Below are 20,660 nucleotides of genomic sequence, written 5' to 3' on the forward strand. Positions count from 1 at the left end.
TGCTTGACAGTGTGAATCCAGCAGCCCCCAAGACCAGCAGGATGTGCCAGACGAATGACTAAGTTGTAAGCCGATGGTTCTGAGTTATTTGCTTGTTATTGACTGGAACAGATAAGCCCTGTATGATTTGTTATCTGAAAGTCAATGAGTCCTCATCCCAGGAGTCCGCGGGAGGAACCAGTGCCTGGGTCCCTTCTCCCAGCCAGGCTATGTTACTGCAGGGCCAGGCAGACACCGACTCCAGGTGGCACCTCAGCGTCCTCATGCTGTGCTTCTCCTCATGTCCAAACCTTTTAGAGAAGGACATGTTGAATGTGTCATTTTAAAAGTAGGTCTCATTCTGAAACCTCTAATTAATATGCCAAAAAATATTTTTAGTTAAGCTTTTGAAATGGAACTTTTTCGTATGTGAAAAGAATGTAAATACATCTGTATGTGTCAAGCATACGCACTGCACCTGCAGCTCCATATTTAAAAGGTGATGATATTCTTGTCTTTCAGATGCTTTGTTTGCAGGCAAAGCAAGCAGCAGCTGGAGGAGGAGCAGAAGAAAGCGCTGTACGGTTTGGAAGCTGCAGGTAATTCCTAAGACACAGGTTCAGTGTTGTCACTGTGTGTGCTGGAGTGTTAGTTTCTGTCCTCTCTCAGGGCACTGCCTCTTCTCCCCGCCCACCTTTGCTTTTCCTTTTTCCTGTCTGGCACCAGGAATCCATTTCTCCTTAGTCCCAGGCATCATCAGGTCACTGCCACTTGCCGTGTACAACTGTGTAGGGCAGCAGGTTTTGTGAAAGTCCCCGTTGCCCTTTCTGAATCGCTGTAGTGGTGCTGAGTCTGGACTCCTGTCCTGGTGCTCTAGAGTGTGGGGCAGCAGACTTCCCATTGAGGGCTTGCTGGTGACCACCTCAGGCCCTGGCAACCAGTCTCTGTCCAGCAGACGCAGCCTAGGCAGTGGACAGTGAGTGGGTGTGGCCATCTGCCAATGAAACTTTATTTATGGACACTGAAATTTAAGTTTCATAGAATTTCCACATATCACAAAATATTATTCTTTTGATTTTTTTCTCTTTCTCTTTTTTTTTTTTTTTTTGGATGGAGTTTCACTCTTGTCGCCCAGGCTAGAGTGCAGGGGCACAGTCTCGGCTCACTGCAGCCTCCACTTCCTGAGTTCAAACCATTCTCCTGCCTCAGCCTCCCTAGTAGCTGGGACTACAGGCACGCGCCACCATGCCCAGCTAATTTTTGTATTTTTAGTAGACACGGGTTTTCACCATGTTGGCCAGGCTGGTCTCTAACTCCTGCTCTCAGGTGATCCACCCACCTCAGCCTCCCAAAGTGCTGGAATTACAGGCGTGAGCCACCGTGCCAGACCTTTTTCAACTATTTAGAAACGTGAAAAGCATTCTTAGCTCTCAGGCCACACACAGATGAGCGGCGGGCCAGATTTGACACACAGCCATGGTTTGCTGACCCTTGTTCTAAATTGTCCAAAAGTCACCAAGTGAGAGGGACAATAGTCCTATCTTCCGGGAGGTGACCCTTTGGGTACCCCTGCCTGTGCGGAGCGGACAGTTCCGTGGTGGATGTTTTTGGTGTTGAGCTGAAGAGGCGGTTGCAGGAAGTGTCTGCTAAATGCATGACCAGGTGAGAGCCCGGATGGCCTCCCACCATCCTGGTGCAGGGCGCTGCCCGGTGCCACTGCAACTGTGACGTCTCCGTGGTTCTTTCTGCTTCAGAGGACGTGGAGGAGTGGCAAGTCGTCTGTGGGAAGTTTCTGGCCATCAACGCCACAAACATGTCCTGTGCTTGTCGCCGGAGCCCTAGGGGCCTCTCCCCAGCTGCCCACTTGGGAGATGGGTCTTCTGACCTCATCCTCATCCGGAAATGCTCCAGGTTCAATTTCCTGAGATTTCTCATCAGGCACACCAACCAGCAGGACCAGGTAAGTGGGGTGCTTTTGCGTGGAACCTCCATTGGCGAGTAATGTATGGTCCGGCAATCCCTGGTTTATGTGTTGTAGGAATTCATTATTTAATTCAAGGGAAGGAAGGGCAAATTTTTCTTATAATTTCACAAACTTTAAACTCCTGGTTACAACTACTCCTTGTAACATTTCATTTAAAGAGATACATTTTTGAGGCCAGGTGCGGTGGCTCACGCCTGTAATCCCAGCACTTTGGGAGGCTGAGGCAGGTGTATCACCTGAGGTCAGGAGTTTGAAACCATCCTGGTTAACATGATGAAACCCATCTCTACTAAAAATACAAAAATGAGCCGGGTGTGGTTGCGGGCACCTGTAATCCCAGATACTCGGGAGGCTGAAGCATGAGAATCGCTTGAACCCAGGAAGTGGAGGCTACAGTGAGCTGAGATTGCACCACTGCCCTCCAGCCTGGGTGACAGAGTGAGATTCCATCTCATACACACACACACACACACACATATACACACACGTACACACACATATACATATATACACACACATACATTTGAGCACAGAAACTAAGAGTTATGAATGTTTATAATACAACTTCTTGTCTGTTGTTTCTCTTCCTGTTAAAAACAGAACAAAGCGGTACAGTAAAGATGTAAGTGGCCCTTGAAGGCCACTTAAAATAGACTCTTTAGGCTGCCAGAAGCGGGTTCTGTTCGGGCCCTTCTGCCACAGCTTTCTGTGGCCCACACAGAGGAAGACCTAAGTCTAGTCATGTTGGGAGAAGCGGAACTTTTGGTCACAGTCTCCAAATTTAGTCACATTTCTTTTTTTACTTAAGTTCTATTTAAGATCTAGTCTCATGCTATTTTTATGTGGCTTTTTAAGTAGTGCTTTTTTAAAAAGAGAATACAAAATTCTATAAATCACTGCTAATTAACTATCAGAATTCTGTTAAAAGCATTCATCATTGTAGATAAGCTGTGGTTTCTAAAAGCATTAGAAGTCATTTTGACAAGTGCTGGGAAAGCTGGGCGCTGGGGAAGGTGGGCGCCGGGGAAGGTGGGCGCCGCGGAAGGTGGGCGCCGGGGAAGGTGGGCGCCGGGGAAGGTGGGCGCCGCGGAAGGTGGGCGCCGGGGAAGGTGGGCGCCGGGGAAGGTGGGCGCCGCGGAAGGTGGGCGCCGCGGAAGGTGGGCGCCGGGGAAGGTGGGCGCCGGGGAAGGTGGGCGCCGGGGAAGGTGGGCGCCGCGGAAGGTGGGCGCCGGGGAAGGTGGGCGCCGCGGAAGGTGGGTGCCAGGTTTCCCTTCATCTCTGAGCCGTTGGGTCACCCAGAAAGGGAACCCCAGGGGCCCGCACAAGCGGCTGCATCCTCCAAGAAGGGCCGTGTGTGCACCAAGGCCCGAGAGAACTCGCTGTTGGCCTGGGGTTTCCTGCCGCCCCACCCGGATGACGTTTAGAGCTGAGTCATCCCTCTCACTGTTTCTTGGTAGTTTGACTTCACTTTTGTTGAAGTTTATCGCGTCAAGAAATTCCAGTTTACATCCAAGCACGTGGAGGACGAGGACAGTGACCTCAAGGAGGAGGGGAAGAAGCGCTTTGGGCACATCTGCAGCAGCCACCCGTCCTGCTGCTGCGCCGTCTCCAACAGCTCCTGGAACTGCGACGGGGAGGTCCTGCACAGCCCCGCCATCGAGGTCAGGTGCGTGCAGGGGTCCTCCAGCCACCAGCGCCAGCCCCGTGAGCCCTGAGGTGTCTGTCACAGGCTGCCCCACCCGGGGTGGGGGGTTCCCTGGGACTTTATAACACAAAACGTAAGAATGTTTTGTAAATGCATTTTTCTTTCCCTACGTCAAATATCAAATGAGATGCCGTTACCCGCATTCCGGAAAGCTGCCGGGGCGCCGAGTCCGCAGCGTTTTGTTTTGCAGATAATTTTCATGGGTGTTTGAGGCCCCTCTATTTCATCTTTTCCTCTTCCACACCCTGTGCTCCAGGCTGGCACTGGCTCTTTGCCCTGGCATTCTCTCTCTTCTCCTGAATAATTCAGAAGGTGGGAGGCCGAGGTGGGCAGATCACTTGAGATCAGGAGTTCAAAACCAGCCTGGCCAACATGGTGAAACCCCGTCTCTACCAAAAATACAAAAAAAAAAAATTAGCCGGATGTGATGGTGGGCGCCTGTAGTCCCAGCTACTTGGGAGGCTGAGGTACGAGAATCGCCTGAACCCAGGAGGCAGAGGTTGCAGTGAGCTGAGATCACACCACTGCACTCCAGCCTTGGTGAGAGAGCTCCCTCAAAGCTGGCCCTAAGCGCCACTCCTGGACAAGGGCTGCAGTAAACCCTATGTGTCCCTCACTCAAAGCTGGTCCTGAGCGCCACTCCTGGACAAGGGCTGCAGTGGGGGCCCTCAAAAAAATTTAAAAAGGCAAACAAAGGAAACTGCCTTTACGGGCAGTGCTTTGTCCACCGAATCCACCAGGGAACCGTCGGCCTCAAGGGCCACGGTCAGTCACCAAGTGCAGGTGCTCTGTCCATGGAGGGGCAGGAGGCAGCAGGGCTGGGAAGGTCACCCCGAGGATGGGAAGGAGGGGAGGAGCCCCAGAGGGATGCCGTGTGCTGGAGGCCACGCAGCCTGGGGGAGGCAGGTGTGGCCAGACACGGATGTTCAGTCTCCCTGGGGCAGGTGCCACGCCCCTCCTCTGGCTGGCTGGGTGGAGGGTGGGAAGCCGTGTCCTCCCCACACCCACTGGGGCCCATTGTATTTGGAAATCTGTAATATATCACATTGCCAGATGGAATTTGAGTGCAAAGAAAATTGTTTCTCCATAGAAAGACAGTAACAAGCAAGCTGATTTTTTCAAAAGGCCATTGAATTAGGTGTGGGCGTGCAAATTACATGAGACTGGGGAACTGTACAGCTCTAGGCGGATTCTGAACTGTTGGCAGATGTTGGTAAGAGCTCGGTCTCCTTCAAGGAAGCCCAGCTGGACACTTGTTAACAGAGCGTGGCTCGCGTGAGAGCGATGGCAGGCTGGTCAGCAGGCCCACGCTCGTCTGCACCGAAAGCTGGGTGTCAGATGGCCCTTGGGCGCTTTAAGTCACAGCATGTAAGAGGACGCATGCACCTCTGTGGACAGCTCCCCACTTTCAGTGACTCCCCAGCCAGCCAGCTGCGGCTCTAAGAAAGCTTCTCCTGGCCGGGGCGCGGTGGCTCAAGCCTGTAATCCCAGCACTTTGGGAGGCCGAGACGGGCAGATCACGAGGTCAGGAGATCGAGACTATCCTGGCTAACATGGTGAAACCCTGTCTCTACTAAAAATATAAAAAACTAGCCGGGCGTGGTGGCGGGCGCCTGTAGTCTCAGCTACTTGGGAGGCTGAGGCGGGAGAATGGCGTGAACCTGGGAGGCGGAGCTTGCAGTGAGCTGAGATCCGGCCACTGCACTCCAGCCTGGGAGACACAGCGAGTCTCAAAAAAAAAAAAAAAAAAAAAAAAAGCTTCTCCCATTCGCATCCAAACAAACCTAAGGGAGAAGGAGGCCTCTGCCCCTCCCCAGGCCCAGGTCCGCGCGCCCCCTTTCTTTCTGTCAGGGTGGCGATGGCAGGAGGCCATCGGAAAGTCCCAGGAACACCCACCACCCCAGGCAGCTGTGCACAGGGACTTTCCTCTGTCAACTCATTTTACAAGTTTGGGAAGTGGAATTATTTTTAATATTGGTATATGTATTTGTTAAAGAAATAATTTGAAAATTAGGACAGGCATTCTTGAAATACGTCCTGTCTATCTTGATAAATAAAATTGTTATGCCTTGAGCAGCACACCACTTTTAAAAATATAATTTGTGTATGTGTGAGCTCAGCTCCATGGAAACAGCCTGTCACTTATTTATTTATTTATTTTTATTTTTTTGAGACAGAGTTTTGCTCTTGTTGGCTCGAGGCTGGAGTGCAGTGGCGAGGTCTCGGCTCACTGCAACCTCCGCCTCCCAGGTTCAAGCAATTCTCCTGCCTCAGCCTCCCAAGTAGCTGGGATTACGGGCGCCTGCCACCACACCCGGCTGATTTTTATATTTTTAGTAGAGACAGGGTTTCACCATGGTGGCCAGGCTGGTTTCGATCTCCTGACCTCAGGTGATCTGCCTGCCTGGACCTCCCAAAGTGCTGGGATTACAGGCGTGAGCCACTGCACTCTGCCCCAGCCTGTCACATAATGAAGGGGTTTAGGTTACTGAAATATGTCTGAGGAGGCTGTGATATCATTAATAAATGAAATAAACAGAGCTGTCCTGTGTGGGAAGATGGAACTCACCCAGGGACTCACTGAGGCCCCTGAGCCCCTGGGCAGGGGACCTCCAGGGACCCCCGACTGGCTTCTCAACCCAAAGGCTCTTGCTGGCGATGGGCCACCTGTCTCTCTTATCTGACCATTCCTCACACATCTCGTACACACACGGAGTTGCCCCACACAGACTCCTCACACGCCCTGCACGCTCAGGACTGCGGAGGAAGTGGAGGTGGGTGGGTGGGTGGGTAGAGTGGGCACACACTGGAGCGGGCACTCTGCTTTCCATGGGGTTGCTGGAGTCCGAGTCAGGTCTACTAATGCCCAGATTTCCCAGCTGGCCACTGGCACCCCTTTACAAACTCGGCATCCTGGGAGTCTAAGTGAATTACTCCACTCCCAGGACCCATCATTGTGGGCTAGACTCCCGCAGCCCACGGTAACGTCTGACCGTTCCATGCGGGGCGGGCCCCCACTGCAGCCCTTGTCCAGGAGTGGGGCTCAGGGCCAGCTCTGAGTGAGGGATACATGTGGTCCAGGAGTGCGGCTCACGCCGGCTTTGAGTGAGGGATACATGTGGTCCAGGAGTGCGGCTCAGGCCGGCTTTGAGTGAGGGATACATGTGGTCCAGGAGTGTGGCTCAGGCCGGCTTTGAGTGAGGGACACCTGGGGTTTACACGTGCCCGCTTGTCTCTGCAGAGTCCACTGCCAGCTGGTTCGACTCTTTGCACGAGGAATTGAAGAGAATCTGAAGCCCGACTCGCACAGCTGAGAAGCCGGCGTTCTGCTCTCGAACTGGGAAAGTGTGGAAACTATTTAAGAGAATTATTACAGACCAATTATGTTGATATATACATTTAAATGTAGAAATTTATTTTTGATAGTTAAATCTTGATTTTAGAAGAAAACCCTTTCGTCAACAGTTTTGTGTACATATTTGGCATTTTCAGTTCCGCACGCATCTGCGGGTTGCAGCCCACGCCACTTACTCTCAGCAGATGCAGCTGCTGACTTGGGGGCACTGGCCTCTTAGGTTTTAACAATGTCAACAGTGTAGTTTAGAAAATGGCCCGTTAGTGGCTCTGTTGCAATAATTTTAGGAACATATGATTTCCACGCAGGTCACACCATCTGGGCCTGAGGTAGCAGTGGGTCACTTTGATCCACTTGGTGGGACTTACTCTAATGGTTTGTGGCCAAGTTTTGGGAAGTGGTTGATTCTCTTTGCCTTCATTTTACCTTCCTCTTAGTTTACGGTTAGGACATCGCTGCTTGATCCTTACAATACTGTGCAACTGCAATGCAACGTGGCCCTGCTTCAGGTGATCCGCGGGAGGGGCCTCCACACCAGCGCCGGGAAGGCTGCTGGGGCCTCCACACCTGCCTCATCACGGTGGCGTGGCTAAGACAATCCGGCTGGGAGCACGACCTTGGCGTCTGTTCTTGGAGCACAGATGATACGCTCTGGAAGCTGGCAGTGTGTAAAGCACTGCCAAATTTGTTACTGTTAAAATGTCAGATACCAATGCTTTCTATCAACGCGAAGCGCTTAACACAGCCGGCCTTGCGGGGCAGTCAGGAGGAAGCTGGCCATCCGTGGAGGAGGGGCCATTCCTGGACTCCGGCGGGATTCCTCTGATGCAGGCCCTGAAGTCTGTACACGTGGTCCAGATTTGTTCTTGTCTTTTCTTCACGCCGAGTTCTCTCTATTTATTGAACATCTTGTCTTTTTAAGCCAGAATAGTGTAAACTGCGCCTCGGATGTCTGTCTTTTGTCTCAAAGCCATGATTGATTGCTGGTTTCCTCTGAAGCGTGAGGGCTCCGGCGACCAGAGGATTCTTCCCGAAACGCATTCCTGCCCCCTCCCCGGGGCACCCCTCAGTTGTGTGCCACGTCCTTGTTTCGTGTGTATCCGTGCCCGCGTAGATGATGTCTGTAACTTAGTTTTGTTTGAAATATGAGAATATGCGGCTTAAACTTTGATCTGTAAGGAGCGGGGCCGTGGCCGTTTGGAGCACGCTGTAGACGCCGTTCCTCATGCTGCCGGGTGGGTTTTGCAGAGGTTGCCTTAGTGATTTCACATTTCACAGGCAGCATCCATTTTCGGAATGTCGTGGCATTGATTTATGTTTTGAAGCATACAGGAAACTTCTCATTTCCTCGTTGAGCCCCACCCAGGTCAGGTGAAAGGGCAGCTTTAATGGTGATTTTTATGGACCGCATTATCAGAGATCACTGTGCAAGCCGAATGGTTTAATAATGAATGGTTGAATGAAAAATCTGGGTGTAAAGAGTAAATATGCCCTGGCTCTTTCTACCAATGTTTGCTCCTGGTTGGAAAGAAACCAAAGATTTAAGACGGGCTACTCTTCCAGACTGGCTGTGCCTGCCTGTGCCCAGCAGCCTGTGCCACCGGCAGTGTGCCTGGTGTCACGCCAGGAGGCTGTGGCTGCCGTGGGCCCTCTGGAATTGTGGTCCTCACAAAGTTTCCCCAAAAGGTTCTTCTAAGCCTTTATTGTCCCTGGTAAATGTTTCCTGGCCGGGCGCAGTGGCTCACACCTGTAATCCCAGCACTTTGGGAGGCCGAGGCAGGTGGATCACCTAAGGTCAGGAGTTCGAGACCAGCCTGGCCAACATGGTGAAACCCCGTCTCTACTAAAAATACAAAACTTAGCAGGACATGTTGGTGCATGCCTGTAATCCCGGCTACTAGGGACACTGAGGCAGGAGAATCGCTTGAACCCAGGAGGTGGAGGTTGCAGTGAGCCAAGATTATGCCACTGCACTCCAGCCTGGGCAACGGAGTGAGACTCCATCCCAAAAAAAAAAAAAAAAAAAAAAACAGTTTCCCATACACTGGCCTGCCCTGAAACCCACTAACAATTTTAGCAAAACAGTCCAGGCCAAAGAGGAAGCATTTTATGTTTGATAAGAAACCCAGCCATTCCGTATGGCCGGTTCCTGAGTGGCTTTGGTGATATTCGCCAGCCACCTGCTGACATTCAGAATCTCAGACCTCGGGACTGCTGTTGCGGTACCGTGTGCCTGACACCCGCCAGGAGCCCTTTGCTGTCTGCGCACAGGATGGGGTGACTGCCCAGACATTCCCGCTTGATGGGCTCTGATTTCTGGGGAGCCTTTCAGATGCAGCAGACATACACCACCGTACTTTGGAGTTGTAAGGAAAAAAAATTCAGAAGTGCTGGTTAGATAGTGAAAACTTAGGATAACTTAGAAAGGTTAGTTTTAGCTTCCTTTGTGGCTCCCTCGTGCAAAACAATTAGCAGTTAGCAATGGACCTGATTCTAGTTTATTCTAATTAAGAAGTGAGGCCGGGCGGAGCCTGCCTCTGAGGGCAGGGCTTGACTTTGTTCCTGAATATACAATCCTGAGTAAGTGCAAAAGTCTGAGTGAAACGATGGCCTCATTCTCTTTCCAATCTTGCTGGTTTCAAGATCAGAAAATGGCATTATTTGATCTGAACTGTTTGAGAAGACACAAATAAAGTTACTTGGGCAGACTTGGCTTGCTTTCTTTACACATACCTGTTATTTTCAAAGCAGAATATTTTTCATGAAAACACACACAATTTAAAGAACAAGAATAAAATGAACCAAGGTGTCACCACCACCTATGCCAGGAAACCGAACGCCACCCTAAAGCCTTCTGTGCCCTGTTCTGGAGGCCCCCTGCTCCCCCTCGGAGGGCGCTCCCATTTCATGCTAAGCCTTCCTGCCTCTGTCCATGGCTGTATCCCCAACAGCGAGTTTAGTTATGCAGGTTTTGCTTTTAGCCAAAGGAAACGTGTTGTCTTCTGTAACTTACTTCTTTCACTCCACATGTTTATTGTTTATTTATTTATTTTTTGAGACAGAGTCTCGCTCTGTCGCCCAGGCTAGAGTGCAGTGGCGTGAACTCAGCTCACTGCAAGCTCCGCCTCCCAGGTTCACGCCATTCTCCTGCCTCAGCCTCCCGAGTAGCTGGGACCACAGGTGCCCACCACCACGCCCAGCTAATTTTTTTTGTTTGATAAGAGACGGGGTTTCACTGTGTTAGCCAGGATGGTCTCGATCTCCTGACCTTGTGAACCGCCCGCCTCGGCCTCCCAAAGTTCTGGGATTACAGGCGTGAGCCACTGCGCCCGGCCCTCTCCACATGTTTGAGAGGGCATTTGCATTTGTATTTGAGGACCTTTGAAAGGACATTTGCATTGTGAAACTGACTTTTCCAGTCCATGAACATGACATTATTTCCATTTATATAGATCCTCATTCATGTCTTTCAATTATTTTATAGTTTTTTCATGAAAGTCTTTAAATTTTTAGATTTATTCCTAAAACTTGTTTTTCATTTTTGTAAACAATGTCTCGTTCAGTTGCTTAGGCTGGAGTGCAGCGGCATGATCACGGCTCACGGTAACCTCAATCTCTCGGACTGAAGCGATCCCACCTCAGCCTCCTGAGTAGCTGGGACTACAGGGGTGCAACACCATGCCTGGCTATTTTTTTAAAAATTTTTTCTAGAGACAGGGTCTCACTCTGTTGCCCAGGCTGGTCTTGAATTCCTGGGCTCAAGCAATCCTCCTACCTCAGCCTTCTAAACTGCTGGGATTACAGGAGTGAGCTACTGCGCCCAGCCAAAAGTTCATATTTTGAGGCTTTTTTTTTTTTTTTCCATTAATGTTTTGTAGAGACAGGGTCTCACCATGTTGCCCAGCCTGGTCTCAAACTCCTGGCCTCAAGAGATCCTCCCATCTTGGCCTCCCAAAGCACTGGGATTACAGGTGTGAGCCACCACACCTGGCCTTTGAGGCTGTCTTAAAATTTGTTTTGTTTTGCATAGAAATGCAATTTTTTGTTTGTTTGTTTTGAGACGGAGTCTAGCCCTGTCGCGCAGGCTGGAGTGCAATGATGCGATCTCGGCTCCCTGCAACCTCCGCCTCCGGGGTTCAAGCGATTCTCCTGCCTCAGCCTCCCGAGTAGCTGGCATTATAGGTGCGTGCCACCACACTCAGCTAGTTTTTTGTATCTTCAGTAGAGATGGGGTTTCCCCATGTTGTCCAGGCTGATCTCAAACTCCTGACCTCATGATCTGCCCGCCACAATTGTTTTTTATGTGTTGGGTTATATCCAGAAACCTTGCCTCCCGTCAACCTAAAGTGACATCAGAGAGCTCTCCTAAGAAAGAGTTTATTCAGGAACAGCAAAGGGATTGCAGTCGGGATATGCATGCTACGCCAGTAGGCATTTTGGGGGGTGTTTGGGATAAAGGCGACACTTTAAAAGGCAAAGAAGTCCACGTAAGCTGCTCTAGAACAAAGTTCACAGGTCGCAGCAGCTCCTGGCATGAGGCAGTACTGTTCACTGCGGGAGTGGCTGTCGCTGGGTGGGCGCCCTCGTCGCAGTCCCGCGGGTCCTGGGGTGAGTTGTGCTACAGGCAGGCCTGCGAGAGCTTCTTCACGGCCTCCCCTGACTCATTTTGTACCAGCAACTTCCACACTCCTATTATGATAATTTACCTGTGAATTTGGGGGTTTTCTGTCATCACATCATTTACAAATAGTAACAGCCGAGGGTCTTCTTTACAATCGTGCATGGTCCAGCTATTTCCCCTCGCTTGCGATGCCAGCTGTGACATCTGGTACCGAGTTGAGCAGAGATGATGGCAGGGGCCTGGGCCAGCTCCTGTCTGAGGGAGGGGGTCAGCTGTCCATCACTGCCTCTTGGCTCTGGCCCCACCCCACTGCCCCTCTGTGATCCCAGGTGTCTCCCTTCCAGCTGACATGGACCCGAGGGCTCCTGGAGGACAGCAGAGCTGGGCTTCCTGGTTCCAGGGGTTTTGAGGGCAGATTTCGGATTTCAGTGGCACCGGGCGGCTGCAGCGTACAGTCCTTTCCCCAGGTGGCTTTCCCAGCTCACGCCCATACACGACGGGGTCTTGGGGTCCTTCCTTGGCTATGCCCTTAGTCTGTGGCTCCTGTAGTCTCTGGCCAACCCTGTCCTCCAACCGCTGCTGGAGCTCATAAGCCCATGGAGTGCTGCCTCCTGGCGTTCTGCAGGGCGAGCAGAATGGACCACAACCCTGGGTTGCCAGCGTCGCTCACTTTGGTCCACGTGTGGTCCTTTCGGATTGATTTACTCATTCATTCATAACATTCATCCACTAAATATTTAAAAACACACAGCAAATACCTATGAAGAGAACCCCTGGTTCAATAATAAAATCATTAACAATTTCATTCCCCTCTGGACTGTCCCTGACGCACCCCCACCCTGGGTGACCCCTCTTCTGATTGGCAGCCAGAGTGCCAGCTTCTGCTGGAAGCTCTGCAGCATCCCGTCACCCTCAGAATAAAAGTCCTAGAGAGCACCAGGCCTGCCCCACAGGTTTGTGACCTTTCCTTCGTTCCACAGCCCCTGTGGTTGCCAGGTACAGCCAAGAGATGCCCCTGAGCAATGTAAAACACATGCATTAAAACATGCATGACTGCCAAGGAAACCAACCGTACTGAAATCGTTATCACAATCACCCGTGAATGGCGATAGAGGTATATATAGGCACTTTTATTGACATTAAATGATGAAATATATGCAAAACAGGCAAGCTGTCGGTTTTAGGCATAGAGTCTGTGGGCCGAGGGTGGGTGGTCTCCCACAAGGTTGGCCTTACTGAGCACTCAGAAGCCTCTGGGAGGCCCCTCTGCCTCCTCCATGGCCCAGCTCCCGTGACACCTGCCATGGGCCCGCACTGCCCCATCTGCATGGAGGGGTCAGTGTGGGCTGCCACGGGTTAGGCAGGTCTGAGCCTTGTTCCGAGTTGGAAGCAAGCGCGGGGAGGCCCTGTTGCAAAGAGGACAGAGGGGTGGGTGGGAGGGGTCGGTGGGTACCACAGGATGGATGTGTTCTTGGGAAGAATGTGAGGGTGTGTTTGGCAGGTTCCTAGCCCACCACTGCTGTGTCCCAGCACCAAGGACAGGGCCTGCTATGCATGGCTGGCTGGCTGGTGGGTAAATGGGTGGGTGGGTGGGTGGGTGGGTGGGTGGATGGATGGATGGATGGATGGGTGGGTGGGTAGGTGTATGGGTAGGTGGGTGGGTGAATGGATGGATGGATGAATGGGTGGGTGGGTGGGTGGGTGGATGGATGGACGGACGGACGGACGGACAGGTGGGTGGGTGGGTGGATGGATGGATAGATGGATGAATTGATGGATGGATGGATGATGGATGGATGATAGATGGATGGGTGGGTAGGTGCATGGATAGGTGGGTGGGTGGATGGATGGATGAATGGATGAATGGATGGGTGGGTGGATGGATGGATGGATGGAAGGACAGACGGACAGACAGGTGGGTGGGTGGGTGGATGGATGGATGGATGATGGATGGATGGATGGGTGGGTAGGTGTATGGATAGGTGGGTGGGTGAATGGATGGGTGGATGGATGGATGAATGGGTGGGTGGGTGGATGGATGGACGGACAGGTGGGTGGGTGGATGGATGGATAGATGGATGAATTGATGGATGGATGGATGATGGATGGATGATAGATGGATGGGTGGGTAGGTGTATGGATAGGTAGGTGGGTGGATGGATGGATGAATGGATGGGTGGGTGGGTGGATGGATGGATGGATGGAAGGACAGACAGACAGGTGGGTAGGTGGATGGATGGATGGATGGATGAATGGATGGATGAATGGGTGGATGGATGGATGGATAGGTGGATGGATAGGTAGGTGGGTGGATGGGTGGATGGACGGATGGATGGGTGGGTGGATGGATGGATGGATGGATAGATGGGTGGGTGGATGGGTGGATGGACGGATGGATGGGTGGGTGGATGGATGGATGGATGGATAGATGGATGGATGGATGGATGGGTGGGTGGATAGATTGATGGGTGGGTAGGTGGATGGATGAATGGATGGATGGATGAATGGGTGGGCGGGTGGATGGATGGATGGGGGGATGGATGGATAGGTGGATGGATAGGTGGACGGATGGATGGGTAGGTGGATGAGTGGATGGATGGATGGATGGATAGATGGATGGATGGATGGATGGACGGGTGGGTGGATGAATGGGTGGGTGGATGGATTGATGGGTGGGTAGGTGGATGGATGAATGGATGGATGGATGAATGGGTGGGTGGATGAATGGGTGGGTGGATGGATGGATGAATGGGGGGGTGGATGGATGGATGAATGGGGGGGTGGATGGATGAATGGGGGGTGGATGGATGGATGAATAGGTAGATGGATAGGTGGGTGGGTGGATGAGTGGATGGATGGATGGATGGATGATGGATGGATGGATGGGTGGATAAATGGGTGGATGGATGGATTGATGGGTGGGTAGGTGGATGGATGGACGGATGGATGGATGAATGGGTGGGTGGGTGGGTGCATACATGGATGAATGAGTGGGTGGGTGGATAGATGGATGGATGGATGGACAGATGGACGGATGGACAGATGGACAGACAGATGGATGGATCAGTGGATGAATGGATGGATCAGTGGCTGGCTGGCTATGTCAATGGAGCATGCATATGTCCTACTTTCTGAAGCTGTGCCCCTTAGGGTGGCGTGGCCCACTAGACCTGGTTTCCTCCTGGCTCCAGCTCCCTCGCTGTGTAACCTGGGGAGGTCTCTGCCTCCTAGGGGGCTCCTGTGGGCTTGAGGTGCAGGAGGCTAGGCAGCACCAGGTGCACCTGGCACAGGCCTATGCCCAACTCCAGGGGTTTCAAAAGCCAGACAGGTCCTTGTACCCTTCTGTGTCTGGTATCAGCATCCGGATGCACCAAGCCCCAAGTGTTGCTGGAAACCCCTCTGTCCAGGACCCCCAGGCAGCCAGGACACCACAGTGGAGAGGGGCCAAAGCCCACACGCACCCTGACCCCAAGCCGCTCCCTGCCTCTCCCTCCCCCACTTCGTCCTGTGCCAGCCCTGGGTACCCTCCTTGCAGGCCGCGTCCCTCGCCACCTGGCCTCCTGTCTTCTGGAACTCAGGCCCTGCCTCCTGCTCCCAGCCTCCAATGCCCACATCCAACAGGACTGCTTCTCAGCCCCACCTCACCCCACAGCCGTCACTCAGGCTGCATCAGTACCCGAACGCCCTGCCCTCAGCAGCCGTGGGGCCCCAGGGAGCAGCGGGCACTGGGGGCCTGGGGTTGGTGGCCCAGGTGGCTCAGGCCACCTGCAATGCGTGTGGCCCTGCCAGGGAGGCAGACAGCCCTGAGCCTTAGCACAAAGCATTTTTAGGTTTATTTAAATAAAAATTATAATTTATACAAGACTTTTTCTTTAAACAAACAAAGTTTTCTTAAAAAAATGTTACGGGAGAATTTTTTTTCATCAGTTCTTAATACAGTACAATCCTTTTGTTGAACAAAAGTCACACTGGCAATGATTATTTACAGATCCAAAACAGACTCAGGCTTCAGACAGAAAACTTTAACATTCATCTAGTTCAGGGATTAGTCATAGAAATTAAACATCTGCCCAGATGTACACAATTTGGTAAAAACTACAGCTTCTCTCCATGGGGAGCCCAGAGCCTGTGCCGGTCTGCGCCCCGCTCCCGAGGACTTCCAGGAGAGGCCTGTGCTGGCAGCAGAGCCAACCTGGTGGCCCTCCCCCTCCCCCTGCTCCCCGAACGCGGCCCTCCCTGGGGGGCTGCGGCCACACCTGGCACGTGGTCAGTTTTCATCTCCCTTTCTCCACAAAAGGGACTCGAACTAAACCACCCAACTCTGGTAAAGAAGCCTCATCTGCCCCAGGGACCCCTCCCACTGTGTTTGGGGACTGAATCCCAGCACCTGAGAAGAGGCGCTCACTGGCCCCAAGGCCCCGGACCCACCCTTGGGGACAGCCGGGCCCTGGGGAGAGAGGGGTGACCATGGTCTGTGGGCAGGGCCTCTGCAGCCGTCCCTGGGGTGGGTCGGTGCCCGCCCTGTCTTGCCCCAGGCGCCGAGGGGGGGTTCACTGGGGCATGTCCCCCGCCCCTGGTGCACCAAGACAGCTGGTCCCCCACAGGGCCAGACACCCGGCTCAGAGCAGATTCTGCCCCATTCGGGAAAGGCTGCCGTGCGGTCATCCTGCCACCGATGTCCATGCGGCCCAGAACCAAGAGGGCTCCGCTCCACCGCCCGGGATAGGACATGTGCTTAATCTGGTGATCGGCGCGGCTCCCCCCAAAGCACCCCCGGCACCAGCGTGTGACCCTGCAGCCCCTCGTGAAGAGGGTGAAACCAGCCCGTGCCACCGGATCCCTCACCCACACCAGCAAATGAGGATCGGAGCAAAGGTAAAAATTACATCTGAAAAATGATACAAAAATAAGAAAAACAGCTTGCTCTCTGTAAAAAATATAATCTTCTGTTTCTTCAAAAAACAACAATCTCAACGACACCCAGGGGACTCAGGACAGGCTGAGGGGGCTGAGGGGGCTGCCCCAGCAGACGCTCAGGCCCGCGGGGTGGCCACCTCCTTCCAGGAGGCCCCCGCCTTCCCCTCCCTTTGCCAGTGCAGGTGGCCCCAGCAAACAGGCCTGCAGGCGCTCCCTCCACAAATGCCACCTTGTTCCCGGGAAGCCCAGGCTTCCCTGGGGCGGGGCAGGGGCTGGGAGGGTCTGTGCCCGGACTGGCACTTGCCGGGCACGTGGGGGAGGGAACAGTGTCACACGGCGGCTGCAGGCAGCGCAGGCCCGAGCCTCTGGGCTCGGCTCACGGTTGTTCCCTGACGCACAGGGGCTGCCAGAGAGCCTCTGGCATGGCCCAAAGGCGGCTGCAGCCTGGGCCACCATGGACCCGGAACACTCCTGCCCACTCCCTTCCCCAACCAACCCGGGCAACTGCAGCCTGGAGACCACGTGCCAGACATGCCACGGTGCTCAGAGCACCTCCAACGGCCTTCACAGATGTTCTCCTGGGCCTTCCAAAGAGCAAGGTGTGAGAAAGATGTGCTTTTACCTGCACCATCCCGTGCCCTTACTAGTCACCGACTACAGACCTCCTGGCTGGCGTGTCAGGCTGAGAGCGGCGGGCGGGTCCTTACAGACGCGGTGCTGAGCGCCCTGGAGGCCGGCAAGGAAGGCGCCACCAAAGACACTGAGGGCAGGCGCGGGGTGGGCCCTTCTCACCCTCCCTGCTCCCGTGGAGCACAGGCAGGGACAGGGACAGGCTCCCGGCTCCAGCCCGGCGCCAAGGACAAATGCCTCAAGAGGGCCTCATGTAAGAGGAAGGAGGACTGCCAGGCCTGCTTCTCGGTGGTTGGTGAAAGGCCCCCATGTCCCTCCTTGATGACATCTTTCTGTCCCCTGGAGGAAGGGCCCTGCACTCTTCAGCTATGGCTTTGGTGGCGGACGAGCTTCCGGCCTCTGGAGAGCGGGACACAAGGTTGCGAGAGGTTTCTCTGTCCAGGCTGGCACGGAGAAAGGCGGGGCCGGGGGTCCTGTGCATCCTCTCCACAGGCCCCCGAGGGCCTCTGCCCCTCCCCCAGTCTGCAGGTGGCCCTCAGAGGCGCCTGCCACGCCCTGCGGGAGAGACGCGCCCCCAGCCCTGTGAGCCCTGGCCCCTTCGTGGTCGATAAAACGCAGAGGCCAACACAATAGAACCGCAGGTCCAGGAAAATTATTGCAAAAGCTCATGAGGATGTCCAATTGCTTCCACTACCAAATTGTTTAAAAAAAAAAAAAAAAAAATTCCAGCAACGTCCCAGGCAAGTCAATACTAGCTGTCCCCGCCAGACGCTGCCGCTGAGGTGATCTTGATGTACTGGCTGAGAATGGTCTCAAAGGCCTCATCCCTGTGCACCATGGCACCAAACACGAGCGGCTGGCAGGGAAGAAATGCCACCAGTGAGCATGGCACAGCCAGGCTGGCGCCAGGACCAGGACCAAGACGAAGTCCAAGACCAGCCCCAGGCCAGCACGCAGTCACATGGGTCTGGGTGCCAAAGACAGGTGTCCCCCGACTACCCGGAGCCAGGCTCCAGCCTTCAGGGGAACGGAGCCAAGAGACAGAAGACAGCCAGGCTTCAGCCCCGTGCCTCTCTCCTCCCGAGTCTCCGAGTTGGGGGCCCCCCATGCCCGGCATCCTTGTCTGTCCCATGACTTGATGGCCCCAGCAAGATTTCCAGCTCAACCTGGACGCAGCCCCAGGCTCCAGCTGCTGCGAGGGAGGGGTGGCTTTCTGACCCCGCTGCCCAAACGAACCTCTGGCTGGCTGCCCCACGCTGGTCCCAGGGTTGCCCAGAGCCAGGCCCCTGGGCCCACACTGATCCCGGGCGGCCCCCGCCCGGCACTTACTTTCTGAGTGGATGGCGTTGACACGGCGATCCCCATGCCTGAGCCCGGGAGGACAGACAGGACCTTGTACTGAAAGGGCAAGCGTGGCTGTCACCACAGGCCTCTGCAGGCCCAGGGCATCCTCCTCCGCTGGGCATACAGGTGGCAGGGCCCACGGGCACCCAGGACTTCCGAGCAACAGAGGGTAGGACCTGTGGGCACCTCCTCACTTTGTGGCCGAGACACCAGACCTGGAAAGGGTCTGTCCCACCCCATCCCAGACCGCCGGGCAGCTGGCCTGAGGAAGGTCGGAGACAAGCAGGCCCGAGGAGGCTGACGGTGGGCACTGGGCCCCAGAACTCGCTCTCAGGGCCTGGCACCAGAGGGCCATCTGTCAGCACTGCCAAACCCAAGAGGCAGGTTGAAAGGACCCCAGCCCTGAACTCACCCCTTCTGGATACCTGACTGCACACTTTTTTCCAGAGCCGGATGGGAGAGATCACCCACAACTGCCATGGGGCGAGAGTGCCCCCGGGGCCAGTGCAGACACGCCCAGGACGCTCGGAGCTGGGAGGGAGCTGCGGGCCCTGACCACCCTGGCTGAGTGTGCCTGCCAGTGCCTCACTGAGCTTCCCCTGTCCCAGAGAACAAGGGACCACAGGCACCTGTGGCCACGCCCACCTACTCATTCCATGTGACGGTCAAATGCTGAGCAAATGCCCAGAGCGGGTGCGATCATCTGAGCTCTCACCTGAAAACCTGCGTCCGAGGCAAGAGCTCAGGGCCCCTGTGCCTTTCTTTGTGGGGAGGGTCCCAGATATGAGCGGGGGGGAAACACAGTAGCCAGAGCAGGGCGTGGGCGCCTGACCTCATGGGCTCCAACCCAGCCCCTCCACTTTGAGACACAGGTCCAGGCAAGCAGACCCAGGGCAGGCGCTGACCCACAGCGATGCGGGGACTCAAGTCAAGGACCCGGACCATGGCCGGCCAGCGCGGCCACGGTGTCCAGATGCTGACAGAGGTTGGCAGAGGTCCACACGGAAAGCCTCGCCAGCCACTGTCAGGTGACGAAGAAAACACGGGGGCTGGTGGGGGTAGATGGCTTCACCAACCTTCTGGATGTCCGTGATGTCCACCAGCTTGATGACTTTGTTCCTCTTTGAGGACCCGGATTTGGAGCTTTCGAAGCACAAGTAACTGGAAGGGAAACGGACAGAGGCGTCACCTGGCTCTTGAACCAGAGCGTGCTCCCACCAGGTGGGGATCTCCCGCAGCTGCCCCTCAGCCCCCAGTGGGATGAACAGAGACGCTCCCTCCCCACCAGACAAGCATGTGTGACACACACACAGCCACCGCTCTGTGAGACACACTCGTGGCCACGCTCTGTGAGACATGGCCACCGCTCTGTGTAAGACACTCATGGCCACCGCTCTGTGAGACACACACACGGCCACCGCTCTGAGACACTCACGGCCACCGCTCTGTGTGAGACACTCAGGGCCACTGCTCTGTGTGAGACACTCACGGCCGCCGCTCTGTGTGAGACACTCATGGCCGCCGCTCTGTGAGAGACACACACGGCCGCCGCTCTGAGACACTCACGGCCACCGCTCTGTGTGAGACACTCATGGCCACTGCTCTGTGTGAGACACTCAGGGCCGCCGCTCTGTGTGAGACACTCATGGCCGCCGCTCTGTGTGAGACACTCATGGCCGCCGCTCTGTGAGAGACACACACGGCCACCGCTCTGTGTGAGACACTCACGGCCACCGCTCTGTGTGAGACACTCACGGCCACCGCTCTGAGACACGGCCGCTGCTGTGTGAGACACTCACGGCCGCCGCTCTGTGTGAGACACTCACGGCCACCGCTCTGTGTGAGACACTCACGGCCACCGCTCTGAGACACGGCCACTGCTCTGTGAGAGACACTCACGGCCGCTGCTCTGTGTGACACACTCGTGGCCACCACTCTGTGAGACGCTCAAGGTCACCACTCTGAGACACGGCCACCATTCTGTGTGTGACACTCAAGGCCACCGTTCTGTGTGACACACTCAAGGCCACTGCTCTGTGTGACACACACTGCTCTGAGACACATGGCCACTGCTCTGAGACACTCGTGGCCACCGCTCTGAGACACAGCCACCACTCTGTGTGAG

General features: G+C 54.5%; 3 protein-coding genes and 1 pseudogene across 9 annotated transcripts in view; 2 read left to right on the top strand and 2 right to left on the bottom strand.

The window, feature by feature from the left end:
* CERK (ceramide kinase) overlaps nt 1-9,731 on the top strand; it is a 461,681-nt gene extending 451,950 nt beyond the window's left edge. The window contains exons 11-14 of the mRNA XM_050805874.1: nt 502-578; nt 1,734-1,939; nt 3,421-3,629; nt 6,910-9,731. Coding sequence (XP_050661831.1) covers nt 502-578; nt 1,734-1,939; nt 3,421-3,629; nt 6,910-6,982 — 565 coding nt within the window. The 3' untranslated portion in view covers nt 6,983-9,731. The remainder of the gene's footprint in view (nt 1-501; nt 579-1,733; nt 1,940-3,420; nt 3,630-6,909) is intronic.
* Nucleotides 3,998-20,660, bottom strand: part of GRAMD4 (GRAM domain containing 4) — a 116,060-nt gene continuing 99,397 nt past the window's right edge. For 4 of the 6 annotated variants that reach the window (XM_050805860.1, XM_050805859.1, XM_050805862.1 and 1 more), the window contains exons 17-19: nt 19,612-19,696; nt 18,521-18,589; nt 15,455-17,746 (exon numbers count right to left, since the gene is read on the bottom strand). In XM_050805860.1, the coding sequence (XP_050661817.1) occupies nt 17,558-17,746; nt 18,521-18,589; nt 19,612-19,696 (343 nt within the window). In that variant the 3' untranslated portion in view covers nt 15,455-17,557. Of the gene's footprint in view, nt 4,058-15,454; nt 18,048-18,520; nt 18,590-19,611; nt 19,697-20,660 lie in introns of those variants that run through there. The other 2 variants (XM_050805864.1, XM_050805863.1) reach the window with 2 other exon arrangements.
* On the top strand, nt 7,511-9,731 carry LOC126963651 (uncharacterized; annotated as a pseudogene). The gene has a single exon (XR_007729176.1). The product of XR_007729176.1 is annotated as an uncharacterized LOC126963651 (transcript).
* LOC126963673 (uncharacterized) lies at nt 15,455-17,017 on the bottom strand. The gene has a single exon (XM_050806154.1). The coding sequence runs from the start codon at nt 17,015-17,017 to the stop codon at nt 16,634-16,636; it is 384 nt and encodes a 127-aa protein (XP_050662111.1). The 3' UTR covers nt 15,455-16,633.

The sequence above is a fragment of the Macaca thibetana genome, chromosome 10 (genome assembly GCF_024542745.1).
Source record: "Macaca thibetana thibetana isolate TM-01 chromosome 10, ASM2454274v1, whole genome shotgun sequence".
NCBI lineage: Eukaryota > Metazoa > Chordata > Mammalia > Primates > Cercopithecidae > Macaca > Macaca thibetana.